At 32.9% G+C, this 21,829-nt stretch overlaps 1 protein-coding gene across 1 annotated transcript in view; it reads right to left on the minus strand.

Annotated features, from left to right (window-relative positions):
* Positions 1-7,303: 7,303 nt before the first annotated feature.
* The window catches only part of LOC126881093 (DNA-binding protein D-ETS-3), a 231,279-nt gene continuing 216,753 nt past the window's right edge, over positions 7,304-21,829 (minus strand). Inside the window, exon 7 of the mRNA XM_050645133.1 lies at positions 7,304-10,286. Within this exon, the coding sequence (XP_050501090.1) occupies positions 10,138-10,286 (149 nt within the window). The 3' untranslated portion in view covers positions 7,304-10,137. The remainder of the gene's footprint in view (positions 10,287-21,829) is intronic.

Genomic DNA, 21,829 nt, shown 5'->3' on the forward strand with positions numbered 1-21,829 from the left:
GTTTTTTAATAACAATATTCATGTTATTTGCTATTTTTTATCTGTTGAATTTTACTATTATTTTGTAAGAGTTTTTTCAATTGCAATATTTGCAATCCTCATTACTATTAGGCAGGCAAAGACCCGTTAAGAGCGTATTTCCAAAATTTCGTGCCAATGTTTTTTAAATGCATTAATTTTTTTTCGAATCTTGAGAAAACTAATAAGTATTTTTGAAAAATTTAAACGCAGAATGAAAGATTATATTATTATCGAGGGCTGAAAGTTTTTGAAAACTTCTATAATGTTTATTTTAATAAGTTACGGGGGTCAAAAAAGAAAAAAATTAGTGTGATTTTTAATTTCAAATATCTCATTCAAAATAAACTTTTTGTTTCTTTTAAGGGACTTTCAGCCCTCGGTAATAATGTAATCTTTCATTTCGCGTTTAAATTTTAAAAAATATTTATTAGTTTTTTAGGATACGAAAAAAATGAATCTATTTAAAAAGCGTTGGCCCGAAATTTTGCGTCTACGCTCTTAAAGTGAAATCAACTTTTCAAGTTAATAATCCTTGTCAGATAGGGCTTTTCATTCACAGTCATTTGTTTCGAGCTTCTGTCATGTGTCACATAATTTTAATATATCTACGTCATACGTTATTGCTATATACCAATGATACAAACCAAAGACGTATGGCGTAGATATATTAATATTATGTGACACATGACAGAAGCTCGAAACAACTGACAATCGATGAAAAGCCTTATAGATAATGCATTTCATTCATCATCATCAATGGCGTTACAATTTGTCGTGAATCTTTGACGCGTTTACTATTGCCTTTTATGTTTTCGGTCCTGTGACAATATTTCCCATTGTCTCACTCCCATTTTCTCCAGATTTTCTCTGGCTGCATCTTTCCACCTTTTTCTATGGCGTCCTACATACCTTCTCCCATCCTGGCCTTTCCCAAAACACATTGTTTATTGTTTATAAGACGATTGTCGTTACTGCGTATCACATTCCCTGTACATCTCAAATTATAAATTCTTTACCTAACAATTTTACAAAAATATATGATATTAATAATTTTTCCACCTACCTCTACCGAAAGTATACTTTTCCGGACCTGATTGTAGGGAGCAAAGTTGTACTTTTCCTCCCTAGGGAGGAAAATATTTTTCCTCCCTAGGGAGGAAAAGTAAAAGTGACGTCATGATATTTCATTCATGAAATGTAACTTATTGACGCCCTGTACAATATCTATTTTCTATTACGTAAGTTTCTATACATTTTAACGTTTATTTATAAAACACTCTGTATTTTGCAGAATGGTAAAAAACAGTAAATTGTTATTTTGATAACAATGTTTACATTATTAATTTGACTTATATTTGACAGTTGACAGTTATATTGTACGTACTTGTTAGTTTTAGTTCTAATAAATTTTGTTGGTTAGTTACATAAATAAATTAAGTAAAAATGAAAACATGACTTGTTATTTGAGGAAGGTGGAAAAACCATATGTATAACATGGGAGTAAAGTGCCTTTTCCTCCCTTGAATGATTACTGCCCTCCGCTACGCGTCGGGCAGTAAACTTCATTCTCGGGAGGAAAAGTAGCCCTTTCCTCCCTTGTTATACAAATAGCTATTTCATAGCTCAATGTATTTTTTGTAAACCTAGAAATTGTTTATCAGTGTATATTTATTGATAAATTGAATCAAAATCAAGAATAGGTTTAAATAACACACATATTGGGAAATTTATGTTTGATGTTAAAGAAGTATAAGTATTCTTCAAAATACAGATTGTCTCAAAATTGACACCAATGGTGTTGTAGTTCTGTCCAGGAGGTTACTAGATACAAATTAAAAAGAAAGAGACTAAGTTTTCACTCTAATGGCATATAACATATCCCACCAGAATGAAAACAATGGGAACCTTCTCTGGTTACACCTCCGAGGCTTCTACAATTTGCAAGCCATACGGATGCTGAGACTAAGGAAGATGAGGGAATTCTACAATTTACAATTCACGTCACATCTGCTCAGCGCGGTAAAGTTCCAACGAGATTGGTTCCCTTCATACTCCACACAGAGTAAATGTAAATCAAAAATGAATAACCATTTTCAATTTCGTTGCAAAACGAAAACACAGCTGAACCATATTCCAGTCCAATCAGAGAGTGCTGCAAGCACCTCTACCGGTTTCGAAACTTATTAGTCTCTCATCAGGAGGCACAATTCGGGACTGCACGCTGGGGTTTGTTTTGGTTGGATCAGGGAGAGCAGCATATGTGCCTCCTGATGAGAGACTAATAAGTTTCGAAACCGGTAGAGGTGCTTGCAGCACTCTCTGATTGGACTGGAATATGGTTCGGCTGTGTTTTCGTTTTGCAACGAAATTGAAAATGGTTATTAATTTTTGATTTACATTTACTCTGTGTGGAGTATGAAGGGAACCAATCTCGTTGGAACTTTACCGCGCTGAGCAGATGTGACGTGAATTGTAAATTGTAGAATTCCCTCATCTTCCTTAGTCTCAGCATCCGTATGGCTTGCAAATTGTAGAAGCCTCGGAGGTGTAACCAGAGAAGGTTCCCATTGTTTTCATTCTGGTGGGATATGTTATATGCCATTAGAGTGAAAACTTAGTCTTTTGCTAGCAGTTGCCGCTAGGGCATCTATACCATTTCGTTCGTTGCAATTCGGGACTGCACGCTGGGGTTTGTTTTGGCTAGATCAGGGAGAGCAGCATATGTGCCTCCCTGTGTTTTCGTTTTGCAACGAAATTGAAAATGGTTATTCATTTTTAAAAAGAAAGAATGTACAATTTCTCGATACCTGTTCTTTATTGAATTATTGCTTTAATTATTGGCCATATATGCCAACAACATATTTATATTTATATGAAGAAGGGATATTATATCTTAATATTGGGAAATATTTTAAGAAAACACTGGGAAGCTGTTCATGGGCAAGTTGTGCCATATAAAAAGTAATAGCGAAGCTGCTATGGTATATGCAGAATATTACCTGACACCAAAAAGGTGTCAAAAATACGAATAAGGAACTCATGTTTCCTAGATTAACAATGTTGAAAAAAATTTCAGGAAGCTGGGGTGAACACTAACTAGCTCAAAATTAATTTGATTTTAGCTTCATGTAGACACTTGATATGACGGAATAACTTTTTTAACAAGGAAGATTTTTTTAAATATACATGACTATTTAGTTAAATAAAAAATATATGAAAGTACTGCCGATAAATGTTCGACAAATTGTACGCTTTTAACTTCTGATGTGTAATAGCCATCTATACGCTTTTAACTTCCGATGTGTAATAGCCATCTATTAATGAAATCTAAGCAGAGCGGCAACAATTCTGGGACATCCTGTTTAATATTGAATTAAAATTAGTATATTCATTTTAACTTTTATAATTTTTTGGGTCCGAACATAAAATAGCTGCATTTACATAATGTACAACAAAGTAGCATAAAATTTGAAAATAATCTAATTGAATGTTTGACATATCCCTAAAAATACGTGAACATTAATATAAGTTTAGAAAATTTCATCTATGAAGAGTTTTCAAATGGCATTATTAATTCTTAAAAAAAGCGATTATTGTAATAATCTTCTTATTTTAAAGAAAAAATGTACAATAAATTTATTAGTCTAGTTAGTGTACCATATTCTGATTCGTCCAAGGCTTTTCTAAAGATATTTTCCGAGTACCTATATATCTTAAATAATGCTGGTTACAGTATGCAACCCTATCTAACTCCTTTTCCGACTCTGTAGGTCTCGTGCAGTTCATTTTAGAATCGCACTGTTACTTTTTGTTGGATATATAAGTTTGAGGTCAGTGTTTTCTATCCTTATGTTAGTTTCAAAATTATGTTTGTTTGAATTTTCTTCGAAGATTTTTAACATTGGAATTTTGCTAAGCATCCCTTGTTAAACGGCTCTTTTTTCAATCGCTTTATTATTTTCTTTTCCTCAAAGGTAATTTTCACCGTACCTTTCATAAAATGTGATCCGCAAATTGACAGAAATACAAGGTGGGGGATTAATTGTGCCGGTGAGTGTAAATTTTCTAAAATTTCTTGTGGTATTCTATATCTATATTATTCGCGATTGAAACGGAATATAGAGGGCAGGTCGAATGCAGGAAAATGGCCGATATAAATGGTATAAACAAACATTCAATCGAGGAACAGAAGAATACCGATTTGATTTAAAATATTTTAATGTAGTCATAATGCTGAAATTTTGCTAAAATTTACTAAAAATTTCTTAATATTGACCAAATTCCATTCAAATCAACAATTTTCTGGTTTGTTTATACCACTTATAGTAGTTTACATTTATTCCACCACAGGTCAGATACTTTGTTTTTCATCGCGAATATTCGTGCGTTTGTTTAAAGATTCGTTTGTTATGGCGATTGCTTCAATAAGACGTCTTATTTTACATTACATCGTTAAAGTCCCAATTAGTTTATTATTAAGAGTATTATTATATTTAAAACCGTTACGCTTTTCTACGGATATGACAAACATGCCTAACGGAATAAATACATACTAAAACGTATAACGGAATGCTTATTTAAATACAAAGTTGATAAAAACGATCAAAAATACATATCTATATATTGCAAATTTAAAACACGTAGTTAAAATGTTATCACAGACTACCGATTATACGGTTGTTTGCCTTTTTACACATTTCTACTAAATTTATTTACATACAAAAACATTGCACTGTTTTACTGCTACCGTTTTTTAAACTATACATTTTTTTGGAGAAACTGACTAGAAATGGAAAATCTCAGGTCTTAGGCCTGGATCCCGCGTACAAAAAAAGTTTATTAATAGCAAGCGGAAAATTTGTTAATAGCTTAACGGTGTCTAGTCGGACAAACTTTGATGTATGGGAACACTGGAACACGGAAAGTTTTAATTGTGGAACGAACAGGTGACAGGTTTCGAACGTCAGACTACGAAAACGTCCCATGTATTTTGTCGGACTGAACTTCCAATTGATTTGTTACCCTTTCATTAAACTATCAAGCAAAAGTCAGACTGCTATTTATCACCAATATAATTCCTGTAATTTGACATGTTCTACGTGTCGGGCTTCTTAAAATACCCTACATATTTGTCGGACAAACATAAACGGAAAACTGCTAGTTTTTACAATCATAAACTTGTCAGAATGACAAGTTTCATAATTAAAATCACGTTCCACAAGTAAAACTTCCCCTGTTCCAGTGTTCCTATACATCAAAGTTTATCCGACTATTAGTACTTGGGCCTGTTTGTGCCGCTAATCGCTTGCCGTGAAATCCGGCAAAAGCGCATTCCTATCTTAACCGCACTGCACTCCCAGAAAGTACGAATTTCACAAAATAGACACCGTCAAGCTATTAACAAATTTTCAGCTTGCCATTACTAAACTTTTTTTTGGTACGCGAGATCCAGGTCTATCTATGACGATATTTAGAGAAACATAAATTGCCTATGTATATACGGAATATTGTGATTTGTGAATTTATTTATAGATACATTTCATATAATACATTTTTTGCTCATAAAGTTGAGTTGACGATTGACTATTGTATAGGTACTCAGTACAAGAGAATATAATGGAATTCAACATTACATGACACCGTTACTATTTCAACAGTTTTTTGAGATCTATTCTGTATATGCCTAGACTTATATATTTTTTATGGATGCGACACAATATTATTTATAACTATAAAATATTTAATTCAACGATTCTTCATCAAAAACTATCCAACAAACTTGGACTTATCCAAACTAACCACTTTCCTTATAGTCCAGGGCGCATCTGTTCTGAGATGGACGTTGAGAGGTGACTCACATTTTTTTGCAGAAATTGCTTGAAAATAACTCAAATAATAATATTTGAGTTATCCTCCCACTCAAAATGGTCCAGAACATTGTTAAAATAATCAAAATGTCAAAATATGAAGGAAAAATTCGATGTTTTTTATGGGTTTTTTGATTATAACTTTAAAACTATTCATTTTTGAGAAAAGTTGTACTGAAATAAAAGTTGTGTAATTAAATTTGCTACAATATAGAATTGGTTAAAAATTTAAAAAATAGTCACCCTTGTTGCAAAATAGCAATAATTGAGAAAAAAAAACATACAAAAACAAGTATTTGCATTTTACGTTTTTCAACCATTTATGCTACACTTAGGACCTTCATATTTTACCCAGAAAAACTTTATGATATAGTAAAACAACACTGTAAATTTCATTAAGATCGGTTCAATAGATTTTGCAAAATAAATTTTGCAATCCAGCTTTCGCAAAAAAAAATCATTTTTTTTCAATGTTGCAGGACTGAAAATAAAGCAGATAGCAAGTTGAATTTTTTTTGCTTATAGAAGTGTACTGTACCTTTCATTTGCAATTTGCAAAATTAAAATCGATTAATTACCACGGCGTGAGGAAATTTTTTAAGTAAATATTAATTTTTGGTGCTACGCGCAGGACAGCGGTGTTCGATTCACACAAGTTGATTTCCACCAAAATTTCTTCCAATCTTTATCTAATATATCATTGTCTTACTCTATATTTTGTTGTATTTTAATATTTTAATTCCACAAAAATCAAACTAATTTTATTATTGTTTGTGAAATATTGTTTAAACAGTTGCATATGTTTAAAAATAATAAACTTTTAGTTTAAAAGTTAAAATATATGAACAAAGAAAGTTTTTGCTAAAAAAGTGTTATTTCAAAGGAGAGAGTATGTGTTTTTATTTTGCAATAAACAAATTTATTTATTTATATCGAAATGCAATAAAAACTAAAATGTATCAATCATTATCAAAGGTCATTGGAATGCCCAATCAGAGCAAACTATCCGCTGTCCTGCGCGTAGCACCAATAATTAATGTTTATTTAAAAAAAATCCTGACGCCGTGGTAGTTAATCGATTTTAGTTTTGCAAATTGCAAATGAAAGTTACAGTACACTTCTATAAGTAAAAAAAATTTCAACTTGCTATTTGCTTTATTTTCATTCCTGTAACATTTTGAAAAAATGAATTTTTTTGCGAAAGCCGGATTGCAAAATTTATTTTGCAAAATCTATTGAACCGATCTTAATGAAATTTACAGTGTTGTTTTACTGTATCATAAAGTTTTTCTGGGTGAAATATGAAGGTCCTAAGTGTAGCATAAAAAAAAACGTAAAATGCAAATACTTGTTTTTGTATGTTTTTTTCGCAATTACTGCTATTTTGCAACAAGGGTGACCATTTTTTAAATTTTTAACCAATTCTATATTGTAGGAAATTTAATTAGTCAACTTTTATGTCAGTACAACGTTTCTCGGAAATGAATACTTTTAAAGTTATAATCAAAAAACCAAGAAAAAAATCGAATTTTTCCTTCATTTTTTGACATTTTGATTATTTAAACAATGTTCCGGACCCTTTTGAGAGGGAGGATAACTCAAATATTATTATTTGAGTTATTTTCAAGCAATTTCTGCAAAAAAATTTGAGTCACCTCTCAACATCGAAATGTACTAATATTTTTACAGATGCGCCCTGGTCTATTATTATCAATGCGTCCCTGACTGAATGCATAAAAATGACAACTACAAGCTATACTGGGACCGAATTGTGCTCACCGATCAATTAGCGGCACATAATAGACCGGAAATCATAATTGTTAATAAACCAACTAGACAAATAGCAATAATTATTGTTGTGTTGATACCGAACAACAACAATATACGTAGTAAATACAACGAGAAAGTCGTCAAATTTAGAGGTGTTAAGATAAAAAAAAAGGTATTGGAGAATACTTATTATTCCCATTACTTCTGAAGTCATGCCATAGTCTCCTCGAGAATATAAAACCATCGAGTCTTAGTGAATATTCCTGCAGAAAGCAATATTGCTCTCAAAATTTAAATGCGTAAGAAAATTTTTGGGAGATACTCCGGCGTACCAGGTCACCTAGGGCTCGATAACATGGAATGAGTCCCACCAGACTTCTTTTGACACCGTAGGTATTAGTAGAAGAAAAAACAAAGCTGATCTAAGCGGGAAACAAATACTACCATAAAACATTTAACTTTATTAAGACACTTAGAAGAAAACTAAAAAGTATCGTACTATTCTAAAATCTGTGGATCATGCCCAGTTGGGATACAAGATACAATAATGTTATCTATGTAAGTAAGGAAGATCTTAGAAAAAATAATCCATAGGACAATAGGAAAGTAAAAAGAATGGTGTATTCACACAGCTGCAGTTTGTCTATTTAACGAACAATGTTTTTCCCAATTTCTTTTAGGTTAGTTGAAAGAATGATTAATTTTGTACACACTTGAATCAATCAAGGAAGTAAGAAAATTGTAAAAAGAAGTACCACTACATATGCGCCTGGTCATATGCGTGAGCATCTTGTATGCGTATGTATTTCAGTTTTCCTCCGTGCAAACCCTAAACAGAAAAAAATATGAAAAAACGGCCTCACAAACGTTCTTCTTCTTGATGGGCCTATCAGTGACGAATGTTGGCGATCATCATGGCAATCTTCACTTTATCTGCAGCAACGCGGAAAAGCTTCTGAGGTTCTGAGGTTCTTTAACCAGGATGTTCTTCTTCTTCCTGGACGTCGCTTTCCAAATCTTTTTGGAAAGTAGGAGCGAATATCTGAATTCATTTTGCATAATGTGTCCAAAGTATTCCAACTTTCGAGATTTGATGGTGGTTAGTACCTCTCGGTTCTTCCCTATTCTTCTAAGGACCTCCTCATTTGTGACCCGATCGGTCCATGGGATTTTAAGAATTCTCCGATATAGCCACATTTCAAACCTTCTCATAGCCTTCGGCACATATCTTCGTTCAAGGTCCATGATTGAACACCATAAAAAAGGACAGAGAAGACGTAGCATCTTGGCATTCTTACTTTTGTACCAAGAGAAAGGTTGTGGCTCTTGAATAAGGCCTCCATACGGTTGAAGGTTGATCTAGCTTTGGTTGTTGGTCCATTCTTCATTTATTATGGTGCCGAGGTAGTTATAGGGTAAATATTGAAAATTAGAGGGAACAAAATGCAGTCTTGCCCCACTCCACGCATGATTTTCACATCTTCGGTGTATTCACCGTCAACTTTGAGGTTTTCAGTCTGATTCCAGTAAAGGTTTCTAATTATTTTCAGATCTTGGTTGTTGATTCCTGCTTCTTTTAGTATTTGCATCATCTTGGCGTGCTGTACTCGATCAAACCTTTCTCGTAATCAACCAGACATACGCATACGTCGCAATTGACGTATCTGCATCTCTGTAATAAGGCTTGTATTGAAAACAAAGCCTCACAAACGTAACAAACACATTAAAACTTTGTTCATGGCATGGGCATTTCACCCAACCATCATGGCCGAAGAGAAATGGTTGACTCTAGTTGAGTCCACTATAGAAAAATAAGAAAGAATTCTACTGTAACGATTAAAACTGTAAAATAAACAAGAACCGTGATAAAATAAATATGAACTCTTCTTTTTTTATTAAATAACAAATTTATAAGTTACTTTAAAAATGAAAGACCTAAATAAGCGAAGATGGTAAGTGGAGATTATCAAGTGATCAATACCAATGCAAACGTGAATCGTTTTAGAACCGTTAAATTCAAGAGTAATAAAGATTTTAAGATCACAGATATTTAAGGAGCTATATTTCTAATATTGAAAATATTGTATCTGAAAACACTAAAGGGAGAAATAAGTATTATTCTCAAAGAAGTTTAGTAAATATAGGTACTTACTTTAAAAAATGTAGCATCCATAAAACGACTAAAATTATAATCAACATTTTGATAATTTTTAATAGAAAATGACTTTTTTCTTAATTAACATTATCGATTAATATTAAACAATTTTTTCTACCAGAATTTGCAAATTAACAAATCCTTAAACCTCCCGCCCTGTCAACTTTCCGCAAACTTGAGTTACATTTTTTATAACACTTTTAAATCCCGACTTTTGGTCGGTGGTTTAAATTATGTTAGAACTAACTCATCTCAGGGACTTCCTACTTTCTACATGGTAAGTTTCTTCGTCCAGTCCGATCCTGATGATGAGCTCGAAGCAGGTCATGCGTAGTGCGGATAAGAGCCGAGAGGAGGTGCACCTAGATGCGGCCCTGCATGATGACTGATTGAGTGTGTGCTGGCTGCTATGTTGGAGTAGAGGTTTGCGCTTGGGTTACTCCAGTAGGAACCAGGTGAGGGAAATATGGATGCTGAAACAAACATAGATCATAGGTACTAAAACAAACATAGGTAATAGGCACTAATAGTATGATAGAATTGATCCAAAAGATGGCATAACCCAGACATTAGACATCCAGAGTGAAAGTTATCCTCCAACACCAAATTGTTCTATATGGTCCACATAATGTTCAGAAAAAAGTCACACCATTTTGAGCGTCGGGTTTGGGGGGGGGGAGAGGGGGAGAAATCGGTAAATTTGTAGTTTTTTACGTTTTTCGTCAATATTTCTAAAACTGTGCGGTTTAGCATGAACAACCTTCTACACAAAAATGTTCTACATTAAATTTGAAATACAAAAGGTCCTATGCATAATCCTTCTAAAATGAACGGTTCCCAAGTTACGGAGGTAGTATAGTATAATTGGTCCAAAAAAAGGCCTAACCCAGACATCCAAATTAAAAGTTTTCGTCCTACACCAAATTGTTCTATTTGGTCCACATATGGTTCAGTAAAAAGTTACACCATTTTGAGCGTCCGGTTTGAGGGCGAGATGGGGGAGAAGTCGGTAAATTAGTAGTTTTTTTTACGTTTTTCGTCAATATTTCTAAAACTATACTTTAGCGTAAACAATGTTCTATACAAAAATGTTCTACATAAAATTTAAAACAAAAAAGGTCCTATACATAATTATTATAAAATCAACAGTTTCAGAGTTACGGAGGGTGAAACGTGGAGGTTTTTGATACTTTTTATATTTTTTGGGCAATTGATGATGATTTTAGGTGGTGAGATTGACGTTTCTTCAAGGGCTTATCACTAACATACCATCGCCACTGAAATAGCAAATTTGATTTATAAAACACAATCCTGTTAAAGAAAATCAGTAGGAAATTGCCCAAAAAATATAAAAAGTATCGAAAACCTCCACTTTTCACCCTCCGTAACTCTGGAACTGTTGATTTTATAACAATTATGTATAGGACCTTTTTTGTTTTAGATTTTCTGTATAACATTTTTGTATTGAACATTGTTTACGCTAAAGCATGAAGTTTGTTTAGAAATATTGACGAAAAACTTAAAAAAACTACTAATTTACCGAATTCTCCCCCATCTCACCCCCAAACCGGACGCTCAAAATGGTGTAACTTTTTACTAAACAATATGTGGACCATATAGAACAATTTGGTGTTGGAGGAAAACTTCTACTTTGGATGTTTAGGTTAGGCCTTTTTTGGACCAATTATACTATACTACATCAGTAACTTTGAAGCCGTTCATTTTAGAAGGATTATGCATAGGGCCTTTTTTATTTCAAATTTAATGTAGAACATTTTTGTATAGAAGGTTGTTTATGCTAAATCGTATAGTTTTAGAAATATTTACGAAAAACGTAAAAACTACGAATATACCGATTTCCCCCTCTCTCTGTGGTGTGACTTTTTTCTGAACATTATGTGGACCATATAGAACAATTTGGTGTTGGAGGATAACTTTCACTTTGGATGTCTGGGTTTGGGTCTAGTTATACCCTACTATAAACAAACATAGGTAATAGGTACTTAAAATAATTGAAAAATTAACAATAGTAATTTTTGTAAAATGTTTATAGATTAGTTGTTAGGATTTTTCATAGATTCAAGATTTATTTGCCAGAAAGAACAAAAATTTATGAATCGACGAACTGAAACTTTTCTATCACATTATAATTTACATTAATTAGTAAGATTCTTCATAGTCCAAGAAATGAAGCTTGAAATAGGACAAAACCTCACAATTTTTATAGAATAAATCGATTTGCTTGAAAATTTGAGAATAATGAGTGGATAGTCCAAGGATCAAAATCTATATGATGCCGAAAGGCGCTTTTACCATGGGGGTGGTTCCCACCCCATCTCGGAGGTGGAAATTTTTTATTATATTTTGACTACAAAAATTGGTAAAAACATTCATTCTAAACAAAAAACGTTTTATACATTTTTTTGATAAAATTAATAGTTTTCGATTTATTCGCTATCGAAAGTGTTAGTTTTATATTGAAAAAATTAATGTTTTTAATAAGCTTTCTGCTAATAACTTCAAAAGTTTTGGATTTATCAAAACAACTTTTCTTAACAAAAATGTACCTTTTAAAAAAATAAACAAAACCGGTTTTTTTAATTTTCTTCAAGACCAATAGTAAAAATATACTTTATTATATGTTAGCTCTTCTTCGTCAAATGCTAAATATTGTAGTTTCAAAGTCAAAAGACGGGAAAACTATGCATTTTTCGAGGATAACTTGTTTAAAACAAACTAATTTAAAGTATTTAAAAATGTCTACCTCCAGAAATAAAAAAAGTCTCTAGCCCAAAAATTAAGTGACTTCTATTGAAAAGAATGCCAGTCCCTATTTTTTCAGCGAAAAAGTGATCGGAAGCAACCTCTTAATCACCACCCTAATTAAAATTAGTCATTGACCATATTTGGTCTTCTTTATTTATGTATTATTAATAGGTTCTAGAAGTTTGAACGGCTTAGAATGATCAGTTTAAAAAAAATGAGTTAAGAGTGAATAACGTGTTTGTGTAGTTTGGAAAAAATGGCCTTTTCTTCAGAACATGAAGATTAGCATCAGAGATACGAAAAAATGTTTAAATATGAAATTGTAGCTTATTTAATTCCCAAGAACCTGGTTTGCAAAAATATTTATCTGCGGCAAAAATTAAATGAGCTATTGACAATTAAAGCTTGTAATGACATGCAAAAACCACCTTTACCAACCTTTTCAAAGTCACCTCTTTTTGCGACTGAGGATTTTAGAAAGATTTAATATTAATAGGAATGTATATCTTGTAAAATCCTACTAAACTTCTTTTTACCAAACTTTCTAAGATAAAAAATTAAAAAAGTTACGGTTAAAAAATCAATATATTTTTTGAAAAAAAAAAAGGAGAAATCGAATTGGAAGCATAATAATGTAAGTTAGCGGTGTTTTTAGTCATTGGCCTTGTTGGTTCATCTTTATTTATGTATTATTAATAGAGTCTAGAAGTTTGACTGGCTTAGAATGATTGGTTTTTAATAAACTGGAGTTAAAAGCTAATCAGGAATTTTTGTAGTTTGGTAAAAAATGCCATTTTCTTAAGAATAGAAAGATTAGCATCAGAGATACGAAAAATGTTTAAATATGAAATTGTAGGTTATTTATTTCCTCAGAATTTGGTTTGATAAAATTTTTATTACGGCAAAAATTGAGTGAATCGTAAATGAGTATTATCGAAAAACATTGATTTTTTCGATATAAAACTAACACTTTCGATAGCGAATAAATCGAAAACTATTAATTTTATCAAAAAAACGTATAGAACATTTTTTGCTTAGAATGAACGATTTTGTCAACTTTTGAGGTCAAATATAATAAAAAATTTCCACCCCTGGGATGGGGTAGCAACCACCCCCATGGTAAAAGCGCCTTTCGGCATCATATAGATTTTGCTCCTTGAACTATCCACTACTTATTCTCAAATTTTCAAGCAAATCGATCCATTCTGTAAAAATTGCGAGGTGAAAAGCTTCGGTTCCTGGACTATCAGTAGCATCAAAGAAAATATTGGAATACCGCCATTCCTTCTTCACCATATCCTTTCTCAGACTTTAGGTGACTGCAGACAAAAATCTGATCCAAATAGAGTATTATTTGTATAGATACATAATTTGTCATAGTATGATGACTGCTTGACAAACTTAATAAAGTTACACGAAAACAGTAACGGAATCAAAATTCAAAGATGTGTCAGACAAGGTGAGACGCTATCACTAAAGCTTTCTATAACTGCCCTTGAATGTGCTTTTAAAACCCTTGATCGTGATTATAAAGAGATAAGTGTCGACGGGAAAAGACTCCATCACGTGATTTATGCTTATTCGATTTATTCGAAGATGAAGAAATAAACAGCTATTTAGATGCTCCCTGTCAACTATCACCACCTGCTAGATCAATTACTCCATCAGAAATTATGGAAGAGATAAAGAAAATCAACTCCCATAAAGCTCCAGGTTATGATCTAATAGTGGGAGAAATTCTCAAACATTTACCAAGAAGAGTTATCGTGTTTCTCACTAATTTATACAACCGAATTCTTCATCTTTTCTACTATCCAACGCAATGGAAATTTGCTGAAATTATCATGATCGCCAAACCTGGAAAGCCACCAACAGAAGCTGCCTCTTACAGACCTATAAGCCTGCTGCCTATACTTTCTAAAAAATTTGAGCGACTACTGCATAGTAGAATAAATAGTATAACCTTGATAAATAATTTAATACCAAATCATCAATTTGGCTTTAGGGAAAAACACACCACAACTCAGCAATGCCATAGGATAGTAAATTTAATCAGAGACGGTTTGGAAAACAAGAACATTTGCACTGCAGCATTTCTAGATATTCATCAAGCCTTTGATAAGGTTTGGCACCAAGGGCTGTTATACAAACTAAAAACAAACATGCCGAGCCAGATTTACTTACTTCTAAAATCATACCTTTCCGACAGACATTTCGATGTCAAAAAATAGAAAAAGATAACAGAAGCTACCAACTCATAAGGGCAGGAGTACCCCAAGGCAGTGTTTTGGGACCATTTTTGTACTTATTATACACTGCTGATATAACAACTACCAACGAAACAACTATCGCCACGTTTGCCGAGTATTAATCCAAAAAGATTAATGCCAAAAAGAAGTATTAATCACAACAACGAGCTGATTTCCACGCTTTCCAATCGTCCATTACCAGTTCGGAGACTCAAAAAACAGTGGCCAGAAGACTTGTGTGAGTGACATTTGTGTTAGTGAATACAGTGGTGGATAAGGTGAACCGGTACTGGCCGGCAACACCTACAAAATATTACATAATTTATCAGTTTTACTTATTACTCCTTTGTACAGAGTAGATTGTAAATTTGCAAGTTTTCAAATAAAAAAAAACGTGAGTTATGCTGATGATATAGTTTTGATAGGGGATGACCTAGGCGAAATCAACACCATGTTAGAAGAACTGGAAAGAGCCTGCAGAGAATTGAGTTTAAAAATAAAGATCTCCAAAACAAAATACAAAACAAACCTCGTCCCCAATAGTAATTTAAAAACGCAGAAAGACTCAACAAGTGGAACTTGTTGATAAATACATACACCTTGGACACGAAATTATAATAGATAAGGTCAGCCAAACAAGTGAGGCATCAAGAAGAATAGTACATGGATGAGTTGTATATATTCTTCTTATTCTATTGGCATCATAACCCAGGATGGGTCTTTGCCTTTCTGGCTATGTCTTTCCATTCAGGTATCTCTCGTGCCCTTCTCCTCCATTGTTTTATGTCCATGGTTTTCAGGTCGTTTTCTCACGTCATCCAACCATCTCGTTCTGGGTCTTGCTTTTTTTCGCCTTCCTTTCGGCTTCCGTTGTAATATTTTTGTTGTTGTTTTTGCATCTTCTTGTATCTGGACATGTCCCAAGCCATGACAGTCTTTGACGTTTCACAAATCTTACAATATCGATGGGCCGTATATGTAGCTCTTAAAAGCGTATTTAAAAACTGCAACATATTGATTAATCTGAAGTGGAAAGTCTTCGATAAGTGTGTTAGGTCAGTAGTAACCTACGGTGCGAAAACACTGTCCCTAACAAAAAACAATGCTTTAGAACTAAGAAAATTATGAAGGAGGATGAAAGATGATAGGAGTATCAATAAAAAACAAGATCACAAACGAAGACCTGCGAAACATAATCAGAGTTAGAGATTATAGATGTTGGGGACAGAGTTTGCAGATTGAAATAGAGAAAGGCTGGCCACGTGGCAATGATGAAATATGCAAGGTGGACACGTAAGTCAACTGAAAGGAAAAACAAGATTAGATAAACGATTTAGAGGAAGACCACCTACACGACAGCAGGATGCTCTACGAAAGATGACGAAACATTGGATCCACTCTGCACAAGACCGTTCACTCAGCATACAAACAGGGGAGGCATATGTCCTACAAGACACTTAAAAACCTAAAACAGGCTGATGATGATGATTGTGCTTTGATTCTTAAATGAAATCTCTACAAGTAAATGTAACAATATACACTTAAGATATTGTTCTGAAGCTATTTTCTTGTGGCATTTTTAAAATCAATTACTTTTAATGGGACTATCCGACTTTCCGACTTTAATATATTATGCTATTTTAAATTATAAATAATATTAATAATACGTAGATATTAAATACATAATACTAAAATATAAAATAAGTACTAACAGGATATGTTACCGACTTACTAATCGTGGTATTTTCTTTCTATTGACTTCCTCTTTTAGTATGGGTAACGACATCCTACTGCATTCTACTGCTGAGGAATTTGCGACACAATTGGTTTCATTTAGCATAAGTAGAGCCGCTTCTTTGATTTTTCTCTTTTTACTATGTGTCTCTTTCAGGACTATACTTGAATCTCTCCACTGAACTCTATGTTCATTATTCCATGCATGTTGACATATTTGAGATATATCAAATTGTCTATTTTTAATATAAGACTGATGTTTACTTATTCTAACGTTTAATGGTCTTGATGTTTCACATAAATAAAATTGTTCGCATTCACAAGGTATTTTATAAATACAATTCTTTGTTCTTTCTTGTTCATTGTTAGGTTTAGTTTTAGATAGAATATATCTCAATGTGTTTGTTGTTTTGAATGTTGTTGAAATGTTGAATTTATTTCCTATTGTTTTAAGTTTCTCGGACAGTCCTTTTATATATTATGGTATTTATATTTTTCTCGTATTCTTTCTTGTGGATGTTATAGGATCCCGTTCTACTCTGTTCTGTTCTATTCGATCCAATCTTGACAATTCCTTATTTATAAACGATAAAGGATAATCATTTTTTAATAAAACATATGTTAAGATAAAGCTGTAGTCTTGTTGTCCATAGATATTAATATTCACACACCAATTCGTTTTCCATTTATTATGAGTTTAAATAACTAATTAAAAGGGAATCTACGATTTTATATCATTTGCTTTTGTCGTAAAGGTATCGCCACATTTCCAGATAAACAAATATTCACTCTGGAGAATAATCTATAAAATAACAGTCTGGGTGTAGAGCTACGCAAACAGCGAACTGTAACTGCTCGTCACACTTTGTCATTCGCAACAACTTAGCATACCATTTAGCCTTTTGTAAATATGGCTCGTGACTGTGCTCCAGGGGGCTGTTTCTAATTTGTATTTGAAATCCGTTCTTGGAGCAGAGCGGGACTTTTCATCGAAAAACGAATCAATTTCTTATTTGTTATCAAATAAATCTGATTGTAAATAAAATTAGAGGGAACTTGATTAAATCAAATGAGTACAGAGAACAATACCTAGATATTCTTACTATACCTAAATAATTTGTAAATATCAGTACAGTATTTGTATTTGTAGTCAGTACAGTGACTAATATTATTAGAAAAGCAGTACAGTAAAACCTCGTTATAACGGACTAATTGGGGGACGGTGTGTCCGTTAAAGCTGAAAGTCCGTTATATAAAAATAGGCTTAAAATAAATCAAAAAACTTTTTTTGAAAATATGTGCACTGTACTTAAATATAAATAAAAAAGACAAAACACAAACAAATTGTATTTAATTGTCTTACTCGTGAAGTGGCGTTGCTGTTTGATATTGACGCGCCTGCTTTCGGTAATTCTGCTTTGAAAAAGGAATCAAGTTTTGTTTGCATTTTGAAGTTTGCTGTTTTTTTTCTAATTACCTCTCTAAAATTATGCTGCCCTCTTGTATCCTCTGCAATATCTTGATCTTGCAATACAACTATTACTTCATCTATAAACTATCAGAATTTTATTCGTTTGGTTTCCCAAGTTACTCCCTGATCCATGAGTTGAATAAGCGCTGTTGTATTTTTTGAGAGAAAAAAGTACAGCAAAAATACAGCGTAATTTGTTGTTTATAACAGCAAATGTTGCCTTCTTCTGAACGTAGAATATTTTCAGAGGGATGAGCAGGAGCGTTGTCTACAATCAATAAACATTTCACCTCTTCCGGTGGTATTCTCAGTTTCTTCCCTTGAAATTTTCTCATTAAAGGTACAATTTCTGAAAAAGAAACCAATTGTTGATCCTGTCCTTGCTGATTCTTCTTCAAGAATTCGATTTTTCATATTTTTTTAATTCAAACTTTTTTTACATTTGAAGGGATTTTTTGTCCGTTATATCCGAAGTCCGTTAAATAGAGGTCCGTTATATCTAGGTTTTACTGTAGTTAAAATACTTGTGTAAAACTACAGAAAATAAATTAAAATATAAGAGGATTGGGAGGTGGTTAATTGAAGTCAAAGAAATAACACAAATATTCAAGATTTTGTTTTTTCCTTTTCTTTTTGAAACATTTTCTTTTTCTTTTTGAATATGCTTGGGCACCATTGCATTTGTCACATGAAATACATACATAAAGGGGAGAGGCAAATGATGCATTAAGGAAATTAAAAAAATAGAAAATCATTAGGAGAGGATAGAATACCGAACGAACTCCTAAAGTACGGAGGACCAGATCTGGCCAAACAACTATTAACACAAATCCAAAAGATAATATCAAAGAAAAACCTAACCTAACAGAACAAAACAGAATAACACAAAAATTGAGATCAAGCATCCTAATATCTCTCTTTAAAAAGAGAAACAAATGATACCCGGAAAACTACAGAGGAATCAACCTATTAAACAAAACACTAAAATTAACAACCAAAGTGATAACAAATAAACTAAATAAAATTATAACACTAGCGGAAGAACACAAGATCGGGAGATCACGCACCGAAGCTATATTTATAATGAGACAAGTGCAAGAATAATCACTAGAATACAAAAAACCGGCATATTTATGTTTCGTAGACTTTTAACAAGGTCAAATTAAAGGACGTTATCCACTTATCGTACGCAGGAGAGATACATACCTCTAGGAATAATCAAAATATGTACCAGAACAACATAATATAAGTAAAATTAGAAGAAGAATTACCTGACCAAATTGATGCTGGCAATGGAATGGGATAAGGCAGGGGAATTCCCTGAGCCCGCTGTGGTTCAACCTGATCATGAAAGAAATAATAAAAAAAGTAGGACCAAAAATAATACCAAATAGGAGAAAAACAACTCAAGATAATCTGCTATTCAGACGACGCAATAATCTCTCAAAGGGAAGATGATTTACAACGTATGATGCACCAATTTAATGTAACCACCAAAATAAATGAAAGGCATACATTTAACAGTCATCAGACCAATAGAGACATACCCGGCAGAAACAAAACCTGCCATAGAAAGAATAAGAAAAAAGAACAATTCTAGAAACAGCGATGGTAATGGTCTAAGGGAAAGAGCTAGAAGTACAGATCTACAAAGGAGATGCAAAGTGGAGAGCACTAAGGATTGGATAAAAAAGAAAAGAGTAGAATAGAACGATCACATAAGCGAAATAACAATAAAACAGCGAGAGGCGTTCCCCCAATAATAGAGTGATCAGTGGGAAGACCACGCAAACCACTGAAATACAACTTAATGGAGGCACATTAAAGAAAAGACAGGGTCATGTCCGAAAATGAAAGGAGTAATTAGAAAAAATAGATTTTTTTAACCAACATGATAAAACCATATTATTACAACAACTAATAATTAAAAAAACTTTGCCAATCAATATGTTTCCACTGAATACATATTAGTAATTGATGGAAAAGTCCATCTCTGAATTTGTCTATTTATCCAGAACATCGACTTCGGGAGAATGTAGTCGGTAGAGAGCCGAGAAGTGAAAAGACAAAGTTTCCATTATAACGGCGTAGCGACGCATTAAATGGAACACCCCATAAATTTGAGCAAATTGCCTATTCGCGATGACAACGCAAATGAATTGCATTAAAGCACTCATAAATCCAGTGTGCCGTGATGTGTTACTGTTCATCATCAATGGTCGATGGGTCGGTGGGCGAAAACAAAGATACCGATGGGAGTATTCGACGAACGTTGTTGAGATTTACTAGTAACTAATGGGTAAGTTTTACTTGAAATTTACGAGGTTACTCGAAATAATCTGATTGAGAGTGTTCGAAAAGGAAGAAGCGAAGTTGTAGTAACACCTCTTTTCCTTTCATTGCTAAGAAGAACACGGCATATTCGTATGCCGTGCGTAAAACATTGAATTAGTCAATAAGCCCCGGGCCTAACTATACGCCAGTCAATGGGAGCAAGAGTAGGATATTACCTCCGAATTTTATCCTATTGCATGGATTTTAATGAAATTTTGGGAATAGCCTCTACTTAGCTCCTAATTCAAAGTCGACCCTATGCCGATGTGCGCTTCTATCTTGGGGATGGTTCCCGCCCCTGCTCGGGGGTGGAAAATTGTTTTGTTAAAATAACTACGGAAGTGGCTAGACAACCTAATTTTAAGTAAAAACTGTTCTATATATTTTTGAAGTTATACTTCTTTACGGGCGTAATGACGGTGAAATTTTATATGGTAAAACCTAGCGACCGGGCGCATGCGCATTATAACTTTGTTCTGATTGGATGTTCAAATGACATGACAAAAATTATCCAATATGGCAGCTGTGGGACTGTGGTTTCGTTATAATGTATGCTTGTTGCGTTTTAAAATTTGTAGGAAGAGAAACAACAAACAAAAAGTTTGTTAATGGTTATACTGCCTTTTTAAATAGTTTTCATATTATATTTTTGGACTTATTTACATAGAACAGATGATTGTTGCATGCCAATGTGAAAGCTCATCAAACTGTGACTAGTATGCCTGCCGCAGATCTCGCTTATTCAAAGCTAAAGAATCTTTCACTGGTAAGTGTTTTATAAATAGTTGATCAAATTTTGTTATGATATTTGAACATAGCCACTTTGCACGACTCAAGTGATTGCGAAATTTATTAGTCGTTATACGGGCTCCGATACCTACCTTGAACCTACCAAAATACATAAGTAGTATGTAATACTTTTATTTACATAATTTGATTACCATCAAAATGTCTATCAATATTCACCTAATATATTGTTTTCTTACTCTATGTTTTGTTGTATTTTTTCAATTCTAAATCATTTCAATTCAAAATCAAAATAATTTGATTTACATAAGTTAAAAATGTCAAAAGGTTAATCTGTTTAGTTAGACGATCTTCGCACATAATGACAAGCTGTCTCTGTGGCGAAGTTTTAATGCGAGTGAATCCCAATACAACGCAAATACCAGCCGCGTGGTAAGTTGGTTCGAATCCCAATAGAAACTTTTGTTTTTTTATTTTTTTTATACATTTTATGATTTTAATATATTTATTATATAATTTTATTTTCAGAAAATACGTATTTAGTTAAAAATTTTTCCGACAATTAATCCGACATTTTTAATGTGTTCATGTGTGTTTTATTTTTTTATTATTTTAATTTTTGGCACTGTTTTAATAAAAATGTTTGAGAAGTAGTAAGTATAAATTAATTTAATATTTAAATAAAATATAAATAAAAAGTATATTAATTTCGTTT

The sequence above is a fragment of the Diabrotica virgifera genome, chromosome 3 (assembly GCF_917563875.1).
Source record: "Diabrotica virgifera virgifera chromosome 3, PGI_DIABVI_V3a".
Classification (NCBI taxonomy): Eukaryota; Metazoa; Arthropoda; class Insecta; order Coleoptera; family Chrysomelidae; genus Diabrotica; species Diabrotica virgifera.